The 14297-nt window shown below is 38.0% G+C and overlaps 1 protein-coding gene across 42 annotated transcripts in view; it reads right to left on the minus strand.

Moving 5' to 3' along the window:
- LOC145978816 (uncharacterized) overlaps positions 1–14297 on the minus strand; it is an 87242-nt gene that overhangs the window by 30859 nt on the left and 42086 nt on the right. For 31 of the 42 annotated variants that reach the window (XM_083111672.1, XM_083111653.1, XM_083111647.1 and 28 more), the window contains 5 exons: positions 13636–13668; positions 12447–12467; positions 11590–11622; positions 10336–10368; positions 7195–7227 (listed from right to left, as the gene is read on the minus strand). In XM_083111672.1, the coding sequence (XP_082967798.1) occupies positions 7195–7227; positions 10336–10368; positions 11590–11622; positions 12447–12467; positions 13636–13668 (153 nt within the window). The remainder of the gene's footprint in view (positions 1–7194; positions 7228–10335; positions 10369–11589; positions 11623–12446; positions 12468–13635; positions 13669–14297) is intronic. The other 11 variants (XM_083111662.1, XM_083111650.1, XM_083111667.1 and 8 more) reach the window with 7 other exon arrangements.

The following is a 14297-nucleotide window of genomic DNA, read 5'->3' on the forward strand; positions in this document are numbered from 1 at the left end:
CTACTGATTGATTGAATTTGTGTTTTAAGTCCACTTTATGCACAGTAAGGCTAAACGGGGCTGAACCTACAATTTAAAGTGAGGATTGGAACCACTGTGCGCCTCCATCGGGAATCGAACCCGGGACAGACTGAATAAGGCAACGATGCTAGCACTGTGCCATCGGAGAGGCCTTTGTAAAGGATGTCGAGTATTCGATTCCTGGTAGAGTAAATATGGTATTGTAAGTTGACTGATGGATTGGTTTGTTGTTCTAAGTCCACTTTATGCACAGCAAGGCTAATCGGGACTGGACCTACAGTTTAAAGTGGGGATCCCAACCACTATGTGCGTCCACCGGGTATCGAACCTGGGACCCTTTAATTACAACGCGACGACGTCAATATCGAAATGTAATCGATTAGCCTATGCCTACATAAACCCAACAAGATGGCGGTGTTCGAAAATCGAGTTGGGTTAGTGGTAAAAGTTGTCGCCTTGTAATGAAGAAGGGTTGGGTACGATTCAGTACGTAGTCAAATGGAGTCATTTGTTTTTGTTCCCCATTATAAATCCCTATTAGCCCATCTGTGCATAAATAGTCTTTGAATAAAAACCATTTGGCGGCCGCGTTTTGTGTGTGGAGGCGCAGCGCGGGCGCGGACGGCGACGCGGCGCGGATGTTGTTTTTTCTTTCCGCGATATAGATAAGAGTTTAAATATCAAATGATTAAAGCTGATATTTTAACCAAGTGGTTCCGGGTTCGATCCCAATGTTGGCAAAATTGGGTATTCAATTCCATTCGTTTAAAAGTCCCGATTAGTTTTTGTGCACAATGAGGAAATGAACTAAAGTGGAAATAGGGTGTAAAAGTTAATGCTCTAACCAAGAGGTCCCGGGTTCGATTCCCGATGTTGTCAAATTGCCAAATAATGATTTTCTCTTTAAATGAAAAAAAGAAGTGTGTTGTATAGTATTTATGCACGAACAGATATTCAAAAAGCAAAACAAGATGGCTGACATTGTTGTTTTGTATTTAGGAGGTTCCGGGTTCGAATCCCAATGCTGACAAATTGCAGAATAACTGATTTATTTAAAAAAGTAAGTTACTATTCCCGATTTACCTTGATATACAAATAGTCCTGATTAGCCCAACTGTGTATAAAGAGTATTTGTATAAAAACAATATGGCGGAGGATATGCGCGCGCATTCAATGTGTAAGATGCAAAGTTTTGAAGGAACCTGATTTTAAGATGGTGCCGAAGCTGTCGAGGGTTCGATTCCTGGTAGAGTTAATAATAAATTGTTTCGATTAGTCTCTGTGTACATAAACCCCAACAAGATGGCGCTGATCGAAAATCGAGTTGGGTTTGTGGTTAAAGTTGTTGCCTGGTAACAAGGAGGTCCAGGGTTCGATTCAGTACGCAGTCAAATGGAGTCAATTGCTATTGGTCCCCGTCAAATGGAAACGCCAATACTTACATACACAACGTCGGTGTTTTACATGAATTACTTTTATTTTCTAGGCACAGCAGCATATATCATTTACAGATTCCGGAATACAATTTGCTCCGAATTTCTTTTTAAACCATGCAGTGCTTGTGTGGCATGTTCGCTTTCTAAAACAGTAATTTTATCGTTATGGAAGGAAGGCACAAAATCACTTTTATCATTTTATAATTACCTTTTGTCACAGATCCTTGAACCTGTCGTGACAAATATCGGTAGAAAGTTCATAATTTTCAATAATGAATATCCTTTGCAGTGTTATACCTACAACAAATCGTTAATAAAAACTGGTCAACCTTTGAAGAAAATATCTAGATGCAATTACGAAACATATAGGGAACATAAGATGTAATTGTACTACTGCTCGTTTCAGATAATTTGCTTTCACATCGTCCGTACACATGAACATTTGTTGTAAGCGCATGAGCAATCTAAGTAAGATCCACCCACTTCCTAGCGGAATACAATCTCGTGTGCACGCAACAAATTTTTTGTGTGGCAATGGCTAGTAAGAAAGTGTCAGAATGCGGAAACGTTGTTGATAACAGGGAAGTTGCTTCATCGAATTCTAAGTGTAGTGCTTGTTCCTTAACACAATTAGAAAAAAAAAAGTGTTGCTGCGAGTGTCAAATCTTACGCACCAGAACATGCAATTTTCTGCAGTGGATGTTATGAATGCCAGCCCAATCAACTGGCCCATGCATGTTTGATGCAACATGAATGGTACTGTGGTTCTCCAGTATATTTCGAAGACTGCGAACGTTGCCAGCAGAGAAACATTAGCAATTTGTTGAATTATCTTCTGCAACCCGAAAATACACATAGCATCTTCAATCATTTTTTGAAGAGTCATCCAGAAATTACAAGGTATGACCAGGGTGCTGCATGTAAATTTTACTGACCGCTAAAAAATTTAACTGAAGATAAAAACTTGTTGTTGGAGTTTGTGTCCTACATTCGCATAAACAAAATTCTTCACATGTAGACAATTTTCAGGACAGTCGTTTTTCATGCGAGTTTGTGAAATGCTTTTATTAAAACTCGTGGCCTAGACAATAAACTAAGATACACATTTGTGAGATACAGTGTTAGTGCAATATTGTGATACAATGAAATATGTAATTGACATAAAAGATTTTAAGACTGAGAACAATGACTTCGTTTTACGTGAAATCTGTGTACGTTATTTAGATTTGACAGTCGTGTACCACGCTATTGTGAAGACTCCGTGTTCCTTTACTGCAAACAAACAAACCAAGTGGCTGATAATAAATCATCATGGACTTTCACTTACTTCTCTATTTGGGACTAGTTTTCATCAGGTGTACAGCTTTATTAGAAATTTAAACTGTATTGACACAAAGTTTTATTGTAAAGAATTGGAGAAAAGTAAAATGTTTGAACATATTTTTAATACTCAGAATGTGATTGATCTTCAAAGTATAAAATGTCCAAAGGTGCAGAAACTTAAAGTGTACCAGGGTGGGTGTTGCATGTATCACACAATGAACAACGTTCCATCTGAAGCTGGTTGCGCTTTCAGGAATGTTCAGCGACTTATTTGATGGTACAAAAGCAACGATGTTATTCTGTAGCTTTGATATTAGCGAAATATATACTGGTACCTATTATTATGATTCTACAAAAATTGGTATTCTACAATAATGGATATCGATACCAGAGAATTCCATCGCAGCATGCAGATGTAGATTTGAAGAAATGCGTGGTTGTGTTGTTCAGAAGCATGCGCGCGTAGAAAACCATACACATGCTGGACACAAAAGAAAAGGGAGCGCGGGGGGGGGGAGTGTCTTATGTTTATGATATTCTGCTGACTTTTCTCTAACCATTACACTTTGTAAAGCACCGCACCCTCCGCATATTTGTCCAGCACATGTTTGGTTTGCTAAACGCGCATGCGTCTCAAAATCACGACCGTGCATATTTCTTCAAATCTATATGTGCATGCTGCTGCAACATACAGTATTTCGCAGTTCTTAGTCATGGAATCCTCTATTTCGATGCCGCTGAAAAGAGATTTCAACCTTACACTAATATCAAGGGTGTTCTTCAGAAAGAGAGCGCTCAGTAAGTGCCTGAAGAACAAAAACCAGTAACCAGTCTTATACGACCGGCGATGTTATTGGATCACGTCGGACTGTCCTCTCATCTGGATTTCCAACCTGCTGTAAGGCTACAAAGAAGCGGAGCGGCCGGTGTTGAACTGAACTTGCAGGAGTGGCACGCTCTTCAGGATTTGTTTCCCGTAATCGACAATTACAAATCTATTCCAGGTAAGCAGCCTTGTGTTTCCTACCCACTAAGTGAGCAACATGAATTGCTGATAACCACACTGTACAACCGCCGTCAGATCATTATAAGAAAAAATCCAGCTTACGGTTTCTTGGAGATAGTGTTCATCGCAGAAAGTTCGTGGCGAAACTTTATGAACATATTCATGTGCATCGAGCATGCGGAGGTAATGTGTGAAACAGTGTCGCCGTATATGAAATCATATTTTGGAAAGCGTGTGGAATGTTGCATTCTCGAACTTCGAGAACAGTGTTTCGGATGCACGGATATTTCCCCTGTCTATGCATGTAATAAGGAGAAGTTTGTACTTTCCCACCTACATGGATGTACAAAACCTGAGCCTTTGTCTATACAAAACTTCGACGGGAAAAGACTTTCCAAAGTAATATATTTTGTTTTTGCGAGAACATGCTTGTGGAAAAAATAGTGAAACATTTTAATTCAGTGGTTGCAGCAGACAGTAGCTATGACAGTGACACAATTGCTTCTGTGGATGAGTGAACAAACATAAAAAAAAAATTCTAAATAATATGCTGATAAAGTGGTGACACAATATAAACATGTGTGTGAGTGTGTGTGTGGTTCCATTGAATTTGTAAATATTGTAAAAACAGGGGTAAAATATGGACATGCAAGGGCAAGTATCTTTATTTTCATTCTATTTCTAGCAGTGATTCTCTATTTTCCCATGTCACTATAAAAAAGACTCTTAGAAACTAATTCCATTTATCTTTTAACACATCTGTCGCCATCTTTCATGTGTTTTTTGTTTAATTTCCATTTATGCATTGAGGTTAGTCGAAACATAACTTTATAATTTTACATGGAATTGAAACATAAAATGTTGCCTCCATTGGAGAAGTCCAACCTACGACCCCCCTTGGATCACAAAGCGATAGTGTCGGCCATGTTGCATATCTTACCTACTTTTTATTCATTAAAGCTAATCGGTAGTAGGCCTACACAGCGAAACAAAGAATCTGCTTTATCTTTATACATTAGTGATAAAGTCTTTGCATTGTAATCAAACAGGTTCCAGGTTCGATATCCAGTGAAACAACGTTATGCAGTACGGTTAATCGAGACTTCTTTAAAAACAAACACCAACAATAGCACCAGCGCGAATCGCACCATCAAGTTACAAAACCCCAAAATCAGCCATTTCTATTTGTGTATCAAGGTTCAATGGATATATTAACTCACTTCATTAAAAAATTAATGTTATTCTGAAATTTGCCAACATGGACTCGAACCTGGAACCTCTTGAATACACAACAATGTCATTCATCTTGTTTAGCTTTTAATATCTGTTCGTGTAAAAATGCTAATTGGGACCAATAACGCACTTCTTTTTTATTTAAAAAGAAAATCATTATTAGGCAATTTGCCAACATTGGGAATCGATCCCGGGATCTCTTGATTTCAGCATTACCATTTACACCATATTTCCACTTTAGTTAATTCCTCCTTGTGCGCAATACCTAACAGGGACTTTTAAACAATTAGAATCAAATATCCAATTTTGCCAACATTGGGATCGAACCCGGAACCACTTGGTTAAAACATCAGCTTTAATCATTTGATATTTAAACTATTATCTATAACGCTGAATATAAAAACAACATCCGCGCCGCGTCGCCGTCCGAACCCGCTCTGCACCGCCGCACACAAAACGCGGCCGCCAAATGGTTTTTATTCAAAGACTATTTATGCACAGATGGGCTAATAGGGATTTATAATGGGGGACAAAAACAATTGACTCCATTTTACTACGTACTGAATCGTACCCAACCCTTCTTCATTACAAGGCGACAACTTTTACCACTAACCCAACTCGATTTTCGAACACCGCCATCTTGTTGGGTTTATGTACGCATAGGCTAATCGATTACATTTCGATATTGACGTCGCCGCGTTGTAATCAAAGGGTCCCAGTTTCGATACCCGGTGGACGCATATAGTGGTTGGGATCCCCACTTTAAACTGTAGGTCCAGTCCGGATTAGCCTTGCTGTGCATAAAGTTAACTTAGAACAACAAACCAATCCATCAATCAACTTACAATACCATATTAACTCTACCAGGAATCGAACACTCGACACCCTTCACAAAGGCCTCCCCGATGGCGCAGTGGTAGCGTCGTTCCCTTGTATTCAATGGTTCCCGGGTTCGATTCCCGATGGAGGGACATACTGGTTCCAATTCCTAATTCAAACTGTAGGTCCAGCCTCGATTAGCCTTATTGTGCATAAAGTGGACTTAAAACACAAACTCAATCAATCAATAGACACACTTCGTTGCAGAGCAATAACCTTAACCACTAGGCTTTCGAGATACAGCAAATTTCGCCGCCATCTTTAAAACAGGTTTCATCATTTCCTTGCATTTCAAGCATCCACGTTGAATGCGCGTGCATATCCTCCACACACACATATGTTAGGTTAGTAAACACCCAGAAACAACGTCAAGGGTCATTTACCTCCCTCCCACTTCCCCATCGGCACGGAGCTCTGAGGGTGGTAACTTCAAAGTGAACAGAGGATCAAATTTCTTCTGTCTCATTCATCCCTGGTCTCAACCATGGATGACGTCAAGGTCACCGGATGTAACTTGGCACCGGATGTAGTGATCCATAGAGACGCTAATATTACTAAAAATATTATTTTCCTGCATATTTTGACTTTCATATTCTACAACAACAAAAATTAATTAATGCAGCGCCCAAAATATAGTGCGTTCGTTTTGGCTCTGCGCCGAGATAGCGCGTTGACAACTTTGAACAGCTCTTACAACACAGGTTTACTACTCGTTCTGCAATATTAATATAATTGTCTACATGCTAAATATACGTGTGTAAATAAGCGAGACGTTACGGGACGAAAATGCCGTCACCTGCGCCATATCACGCGCTATCTCGGCCCAGAGTCAAAACGAACATACTGTAGACGTCGGTTGTGAACGTCGTGCATGTATTGGGACATGTAAGTGATCAAATATAAAATAGGCTCGATTTGCTTAAACGGACGGCCATGCACATAGGCCGCTGGGCAGAATTGCGCTGGTGCCTATATGGGAAAAGGAAAGCCAGAACGGGACAAAAGTCACTGGTTCCAGAGCATTGTGTGGCAACATCAACTAACTAGCGTTGCCTAGTTGGAGCGTTAGACCGACCACTCTCCGGGGCATATAGTTGTTATCCCTGACCTTTCGAGCAAATACTGTCAGTTTGTATCACATGGATTACAAAGACCAACTCTACAACGAGATCTTTCATTTTCTTAAATCTCCGACGTGGCAACAGCGCAATCTCCGGCCACCCGCCTAATTTCATGGCCGTGCATTTAGACATTTGAAATCTCTCGGAACAATAATATTGATTTGTTTGTACTCACCCTCATTGGAAGCACTTCTATGATGATGTTCATCTAAGGATAAAAGAGAACACATTGTAACTGCTACTGAAATCATTGTCACATTTGGTACTTTTAAGAAATGAAAACACATACTAACAGTGTTCGGAAAGTTACTTTTAAGAAGGTAACTAGTTACAGTTAAAGTTACTTGCTTAAAAGAAGTAACAGTTACAGTTACTCATTTTAAAAAGTAACTCAGTTACAGTTACATGTACTTCAAAAGTAACTGTAAGTTACTTGTACAGTTTCTTTCTGCTGAAAATTTTCTTGCAACCAAATTATACAAATGGATCATTAATAAATAAAATATTTTGTGAAGACTAACATGTCTTATACTTACGTTAGTGGTACATAATATAAGTCTTCCTATATTTATATTTATTACAAAAAAAGTGCTCTCCTGTCCTTTTCGCCACGCCATGAAGACGTATTGGGGGGAAGGGGGGGTTAGAGCATCAAACTTTCTTGATCATGGGGGTGATGTGATGAGCACAACGTCCCTGGCATTCTTTACTCCCCAGTGTTTCCTCCAGATACCCTCTTTGCACGAAGCTGGGTGGGAGCTGGAGCCGCTTCAACAGGTGGAAAAAATCTCGGTTCTCCCCCACCGAGGATCGAACCCGGGGTCTCTCGGATGGTAGTTAGGCACCCAAACGATTCTGTAGAATCCCCCGTTATTAAAATTTTCTCAGTTTTCACGCATGTCAATTTTCTGTATTCTCATTGGAACAAACACAAACATCCATGTCCGAAACGAACTAGAATCCGGGACTCCTGACATATTGTGTGGTGTGCTCACGACTCTGCCACGGAGATTGACCTCAGCTACTGCGACTTAAACATTTGTATTTATTGTCATTGCTGTTCATAAGGAGTGGGGGGGGGATTCTAGACACTGTATAGAAAGAGAAAGAGAGAGAGAGAGAGAGAGAGGGATCACTCACGTAGGGAGGGCGGTCTGTTTCGAATAAAGGACGTGTCAGAGAGAAATACATTTGTTGTATAATTTCAAGTGTTTATGAACCAGAAAGTTATAAAAATTATAATGTAGTAGCCTATAATTGCGCGTTATCAGTGAAGGTGAAAATGGCATTTTAAACTTACTCCTTCAGTTCTCTCTGAGGCGAATACATAAACAAGCGCGAATGATCGTTAGGGTCTTCCTGATTCATTCGTTTGCCACTTGAGTGTTGTAATTCACTGTTGTGTCAATAACAATGGTGAGATCTGTCGTATCTGTTATTTCAAGAACAAGGATTCTCATTTAAATCTTAAACGGATAGCACTTACCAAAATATATTACTTTTTTTCAAAATGTTCAGAAATACTGAATAATCGTAAATAAGCGAATTCTAACCGGAAATATTTTTACTTCCATTTTCAAATTATCAGGAACTGAGATAAATGAAATCACGTGGAAACAATTACATTGTTTTCCATTCATATGTGCATTTGCCAGCTCTCGTCTTCTTTAGTTTCGTGCATACTACCAGTATCGTTGAATTCTTTCGTAAAAACACCGAAATATTTCAGTACGTCCCTTTTCAGCTCAATCCGATATTATAGCAAGGCAAAAAACTATTTACAGAAGGGGGGAAGTTATAAGGTCACAGAGGAACAAACTACAGAAACATGAGACACTTCACAGCACACAACTAACAATTGCAAACTGTCACAATAGGAAGTAATTTTCCTCCTAGAGGCTTACCATCCCGCTTCTGGGAAGTGTACATCGCTTTGGAATTCAGGTCTACCAAACGAAAGATGAAACATACGATAAACCTTCAAATTCCTGGCACCTGGCTGGAGCCTACCTACTGACCACCGCCAGGAGACAAATTTAGTACAACAACTTTCTCTTTTAATCTTTATCTATTGTTTGCAAGAATTAATGTATCAAAGAATGGGCTTTTATATCGCACCCGAAACAAAATTCCGCCTCAATTTGAGTCCAAAATCGCCAATAATTTATGACACTTACATAGCAATTTAAGTGTCGCAAAGAAACTGTAAAAGTAACTGTTAAAACGTTTCTTCTATCGTAAAAAAGTAACTCAGTTACAGTTACTCACTTCTATAAGTAACTAGTTACAGTTACATTTTCTCAAAAAAAGTAACTGTTACTTCTTACTTAGTTACTTCCAAACACTGCATACTAATTACTAAAAGTGAGTTCAGAATAAATGAGTTGGACTGTCGTATCCGAAGGAAATCATGAGAAACACAAATCCGAGATATTCTGGATAATATGCAAAGGAATATCCATGTTGAACGACAATCATACCTATATTCTTCAGTCTTTGTATAGACATATGGTATAAATATTTAATTTCTCGTCTGTTATTTGTAGTTTGTCGTGTTTTTCATTTACTCCCTTTGCCAGAGTATGATGGTACTTAAAATTCTCTTGACTTCAAAGTAAGTAAATGTCTGTAAAATCCTTGTGGCTCTTAACATTTCATGAATTTAGATAACAATAATGTAGCTACTCTGTGAAATATCAGATATCAGTAAGATTATGAAATAGGTGCGGGGGTGTGCACCTCAATTTTTAATGGTAAGAGACATATATAAATATTTTTTAAGCCGGCCCTCGTGGAGTAGTTGTTAGAACATCGCTCTACGACGTCAGGCGTCCCGGGTTCGAATCCCGGCCTAGGCATGGATGTTTGTGAGTGTCTGACAATGGTTTAAAACATCGACGAAATGGTTGGGATGGTCTATGGATACCAGAGCATTCCTTTATGCTACAGTTTCCTGAACAAAATAAAGCAAAAGGAATTTCCATTACTCAATGTGTCTATTCACGATCGCAAGCAACATTTTATGTTTGCAGTAGACACCCTCAATAAAAGGAATTCATTGATGCCACTACAATACGAATTATAGACGTAATGAGACAGCAAGCATCATTTACTTAACTAATTAAAAGCATTATTTTTCGTCAATTGTCACTTTAATATTCGAAAACAACAAATATTATTAAATGTAACACCCAAAGCAGAAGTGGATTGTGAACTTCGTGTATGTATTGGAACAGTAAATAACGAAATAAAATATATATTCTCAGCGTCTCTCAGCAATAATTTCAAAAAATGTAGTTGATGTCTTTCTACTTACTGGCATTGGAAGCACTTTTGTGATGATGTTCATCTAAGGGAAAAAAATCATTTTTTAACTGCTACTCAAATCATTGTCATATTTTGTACTTCTGCATAATAACATCACAACAATAACAATCTATGGATAATATGCAGAGAAATATGGCGAAAAATCATACCTTTTGTTTCATGGACATTCATCTTCTGATTTCACTCACTTACACATGTGGTTTAAAAATTACATTTCTCTTACTTATGCAAGTTGAGTGTGTTTTTCTTTACATAGGTATATTGCTAATTTTAACAAATGAAGTATAGTGAAATCTTCTCGTCGTAAGTAAGTAAATTTCCGAATAACCCTTGTATTTACGTGGCTTCTAACATTTCATGAATTTACATATAATCAATGTGCATACTTTGTGAAGTGTATATGTGAATGTGATTTTGCATGATTTTTCATTAGTTAGAGAGATACGTGTTGTGTTATATACAGCTGGTAGCAAATGTTATAGATGCATTGTGCTTTCGATTTTGAATTTCTCTATTAATTCATAAATCACGATCCAAACGCAAGGGTACTAGAACATTTCTTTACGGTCCAGTTTCGTGAAGTCAAAGGTGCAATATTAAGTTATTTTTGTAGCCTTGTAATCAAGGTGCTCCGGGTTCGATTCCTGGTAGATTCAAATAATGGTACGGATCCCACTTTAAATTGTAGTTCCAGCCCATAGCCTTACTCTGCATAAAGTGGACTTAAAACACCAACTCAATCAACCAATCAATCTATACATAGTTGCACGGATCAAATTTGTTTTCAGGAGACCACTTTAAAAAAAAGTCATTGGTGCCACTACATTACCATTTATATATGTAATACACATGCTTACCTTGAACTTTTCCTTCAACTTTGCAACACAAAGGGAATAATCATGTAATAAACAATTTGTCTACAACTATATTTTTACCGGTTACATACATTGATATACAGTGCGTTCGATTTGGCTCTGGGCCGAGATATGGTATGACCAACTTTTAACAACTCTTACAACACAAGTTAGTACTCGTTATGCAATATACATATAATTGTCTACATGCTAAATATACGTGTGAAAGTAAGCTAGACATTACGGGACGAAAATGCCGGCATCTGCGACACGTCACGCGCTATCTCGGGCAGAGTCAAAACGAATCTACTGTAGACGTCGATTGTGAACGAGTGCGTTTAGATATTTGAAATGTCTCGGAACAATAATATTGATTTGTTTGTACTTACTCGCATTGGAAGCACTTCTATGATGATGTTCATCTAAGGAGAAAAGAGAACACATTGTAAATTGCTACTGAAATCATTGTCACATTTTTTACTTTTACAAAATGACAACACATATTAATTACTAAAAGTAAATTCAGAGTAAATGAGTTGGACTGTCGTATCCGAAAGAAATAATGAGAAACATAATTCCAAGATATTCTGGATAATATGCAAAGGAATATCCATGTTGAAAGACAATCATACCTATATTCTTCAGTCTTTGTATAGACATATGGTATAAATATTTTATTTCTCGTCTGTTATTTGTAGTTTGCCGTGTTTTTCTATTACTCCTTTTGCCAGAGTATGAGGGTACTTGAAATTCTCTTGACTTCAAAGTAACTAAATTTCTGTAAAATCCTTGTGGCTCTTAACATTTCATGAATTTAGATAACAATAATGTAGCTACTCTGTTAAATATCAGATATCAGTAAGATTATGAAATAGGTCCGGGGGTGTGCACCTGATTATTTAATGATAAGAGACATATGTGAATGTTTTTAGCCGGCCCCCGTGGCGGAGTTGTTAGCACATTGCTGTACGACGTCAGGGGTTCCGGGTTCGAATCCCGGCCTGGGCATGGATGTTTGTGAGTGTCCACCTATACTGTGTTATTTATAATCATTATTTTGGTTGGACAGATTTGATCGTCTTTCTTTTGCCGCTCTTGCTTTTTTGAATGTGTGCGGATAACTGACGTTGCGAATGATTGACGTGCGGATAAGCAAGGTTCTGTTGTATTCAGATTATTCATCTTTAGGTGACAGTGGATTAATTTATAAAGTGCTTATTTTGGTCATTGATAAGTGTGTACTTACGAGGACTTGCTAAGGCTTCGTCTGAAAACAAAAATAATACTGTGCATTATTTGTTGTCATAATACGCGCTTGATGAACCACACAAAAAATGATTGTTAACTGTACTATAGATATTTTAAAAACTTAATGCAACTAACTTATTTAACATCACAATATGGTGATATGCATAATTATTCTGATGGCATTTTGGAATTAAGAGTAATAATTTTCCTGGAGCTTAAAATACCGAATATCATAAGGTTTGTAGCTCGGATCCAATGTTTAATTCTATCATCTAGCAAGATACAGGTATATGCTTAAAAATCGCATTACTGGATGCATTGAAGTATAGGCCTACATTGAAAGCAATACTCACTTCCATCATTTGATGCGCTTCGGATTTACGGGATTCTTGTCTAAGGCCAAATATCACACTTTAGTGCATCAATCGATATATTTTTGTGCATCAAATACATATGATGCATTTTGTTTTCTGTGTGTATAACCCGAAGACACCGAAGAGTATTTAATGCAGCGCACGAAATATAGTGCATTCGTTTTGACTCTGAGCCGAGATAGCGCGTTGACAACTTTGAGCAACTCTTACAACACAGGTTTAGTACTCGTTTTGCAATATAAATATATTTGTCTACATGCTAAATATACGTGTGTAAATAAGCGGGACGTTACGGGAAGAAAATGCCGGGATCTGCGCGATGTCACGCACTATCTCGGCTCAGAGTAAAATCGAACGTAGTGTAGACGTCGGTTGTGAACATCGTGCATGTATTGGGACATGTAAGTGATCAAATATAAAATAGGCTCGATTTGCTTAAACGGACGGCCATGCAAGTAGGCGGCTGGGCAGAATTGCGCTGGTGCCACATATGGGGAAAGCAATGCAAGAGCGGGACAAATGTCACTGGTTCCAGAGCACTGTGTGGCAACATCAACCGACCTGCGTTGCCTAGTTGGAGGGTTAGACCGAATTCTCTCCGGGGCATATAGTTGTTATCCCTGACCTTTCGAGCAAATACTGTCGGCTTGTATCACATGGATTACAAAGACCAACTCTACAACGAGATCTTTCATTTTCTTAAATCTCCGACGTGGCAACAGCGCAATCTTCGGCCACACGCCTAATTTCATGGCCATGCGTTTAGACCTTTGAAATGTCTCGGAACAATAATATTGATTTGTTTGTACTTACTCGCATTGGAAGCACTTCTATGATGATGTTCATCTAAGGAGAAAAGAGAACACATTGTAACTGCTACTGAAATCATTGTCACATTTGGTACTTTTACAAAATGACAACACATATTAATTACTAAAAGTGAATTCAGAGTAAATGAGTTGGACTGTCGTATCCGAAAGTAATCATGAGAAACACAATTCCAAGATATTCTGGATAATATGCAAAGGAATATACATGTTGAAAGACAATCATACCTATATTCTTCTGTCTTTGAATAGACATATGGTATAAATATTTTATTTATCGTCTGTTATATGTAGTTTGTCGTGTTTTTCTATTACTCCTTTTGCCAGAGTATGAGGGTACTTGAAATTCTCTTGACTTCAAGGTAAGTAAATTTCTGTAAACTCCTTGTGGCTCTTAACATTTCATGAATTTAGATTACAATAACGTAGCTACTCTATGAAATATCAGTTATAAGTAAGATTATGAAATAGGTGCGGGGGTGTGCACCTGATTATTTTATGATAAGAGACATATGTAAATGTTGTTTTACTGGGCATGGATGTTTGTGAGTGTCCACCTATACTGTGTTATTTATGCAGATAAATAATCATTATTTTGGAATGGGGATAAATTTGATCGTCTTTTTTTTTTTTTTTTTTTTTTTTTTT

The sequence above is a fragment of the Lepisma saccharinum genome, chromosome 25 (assembly GCF_977018435.1).
Source record: "Lepisma saccharinum chromosome 25, izLepSacc3.1, whole genome shotgun sequence".
Classification (NCBI taxonomy): Eukaryota; Metazoa; Arthropoda; class Insecta; order Zygentoma; family Lepismatidae; genus Lepisma; species Lepisma saccharinum.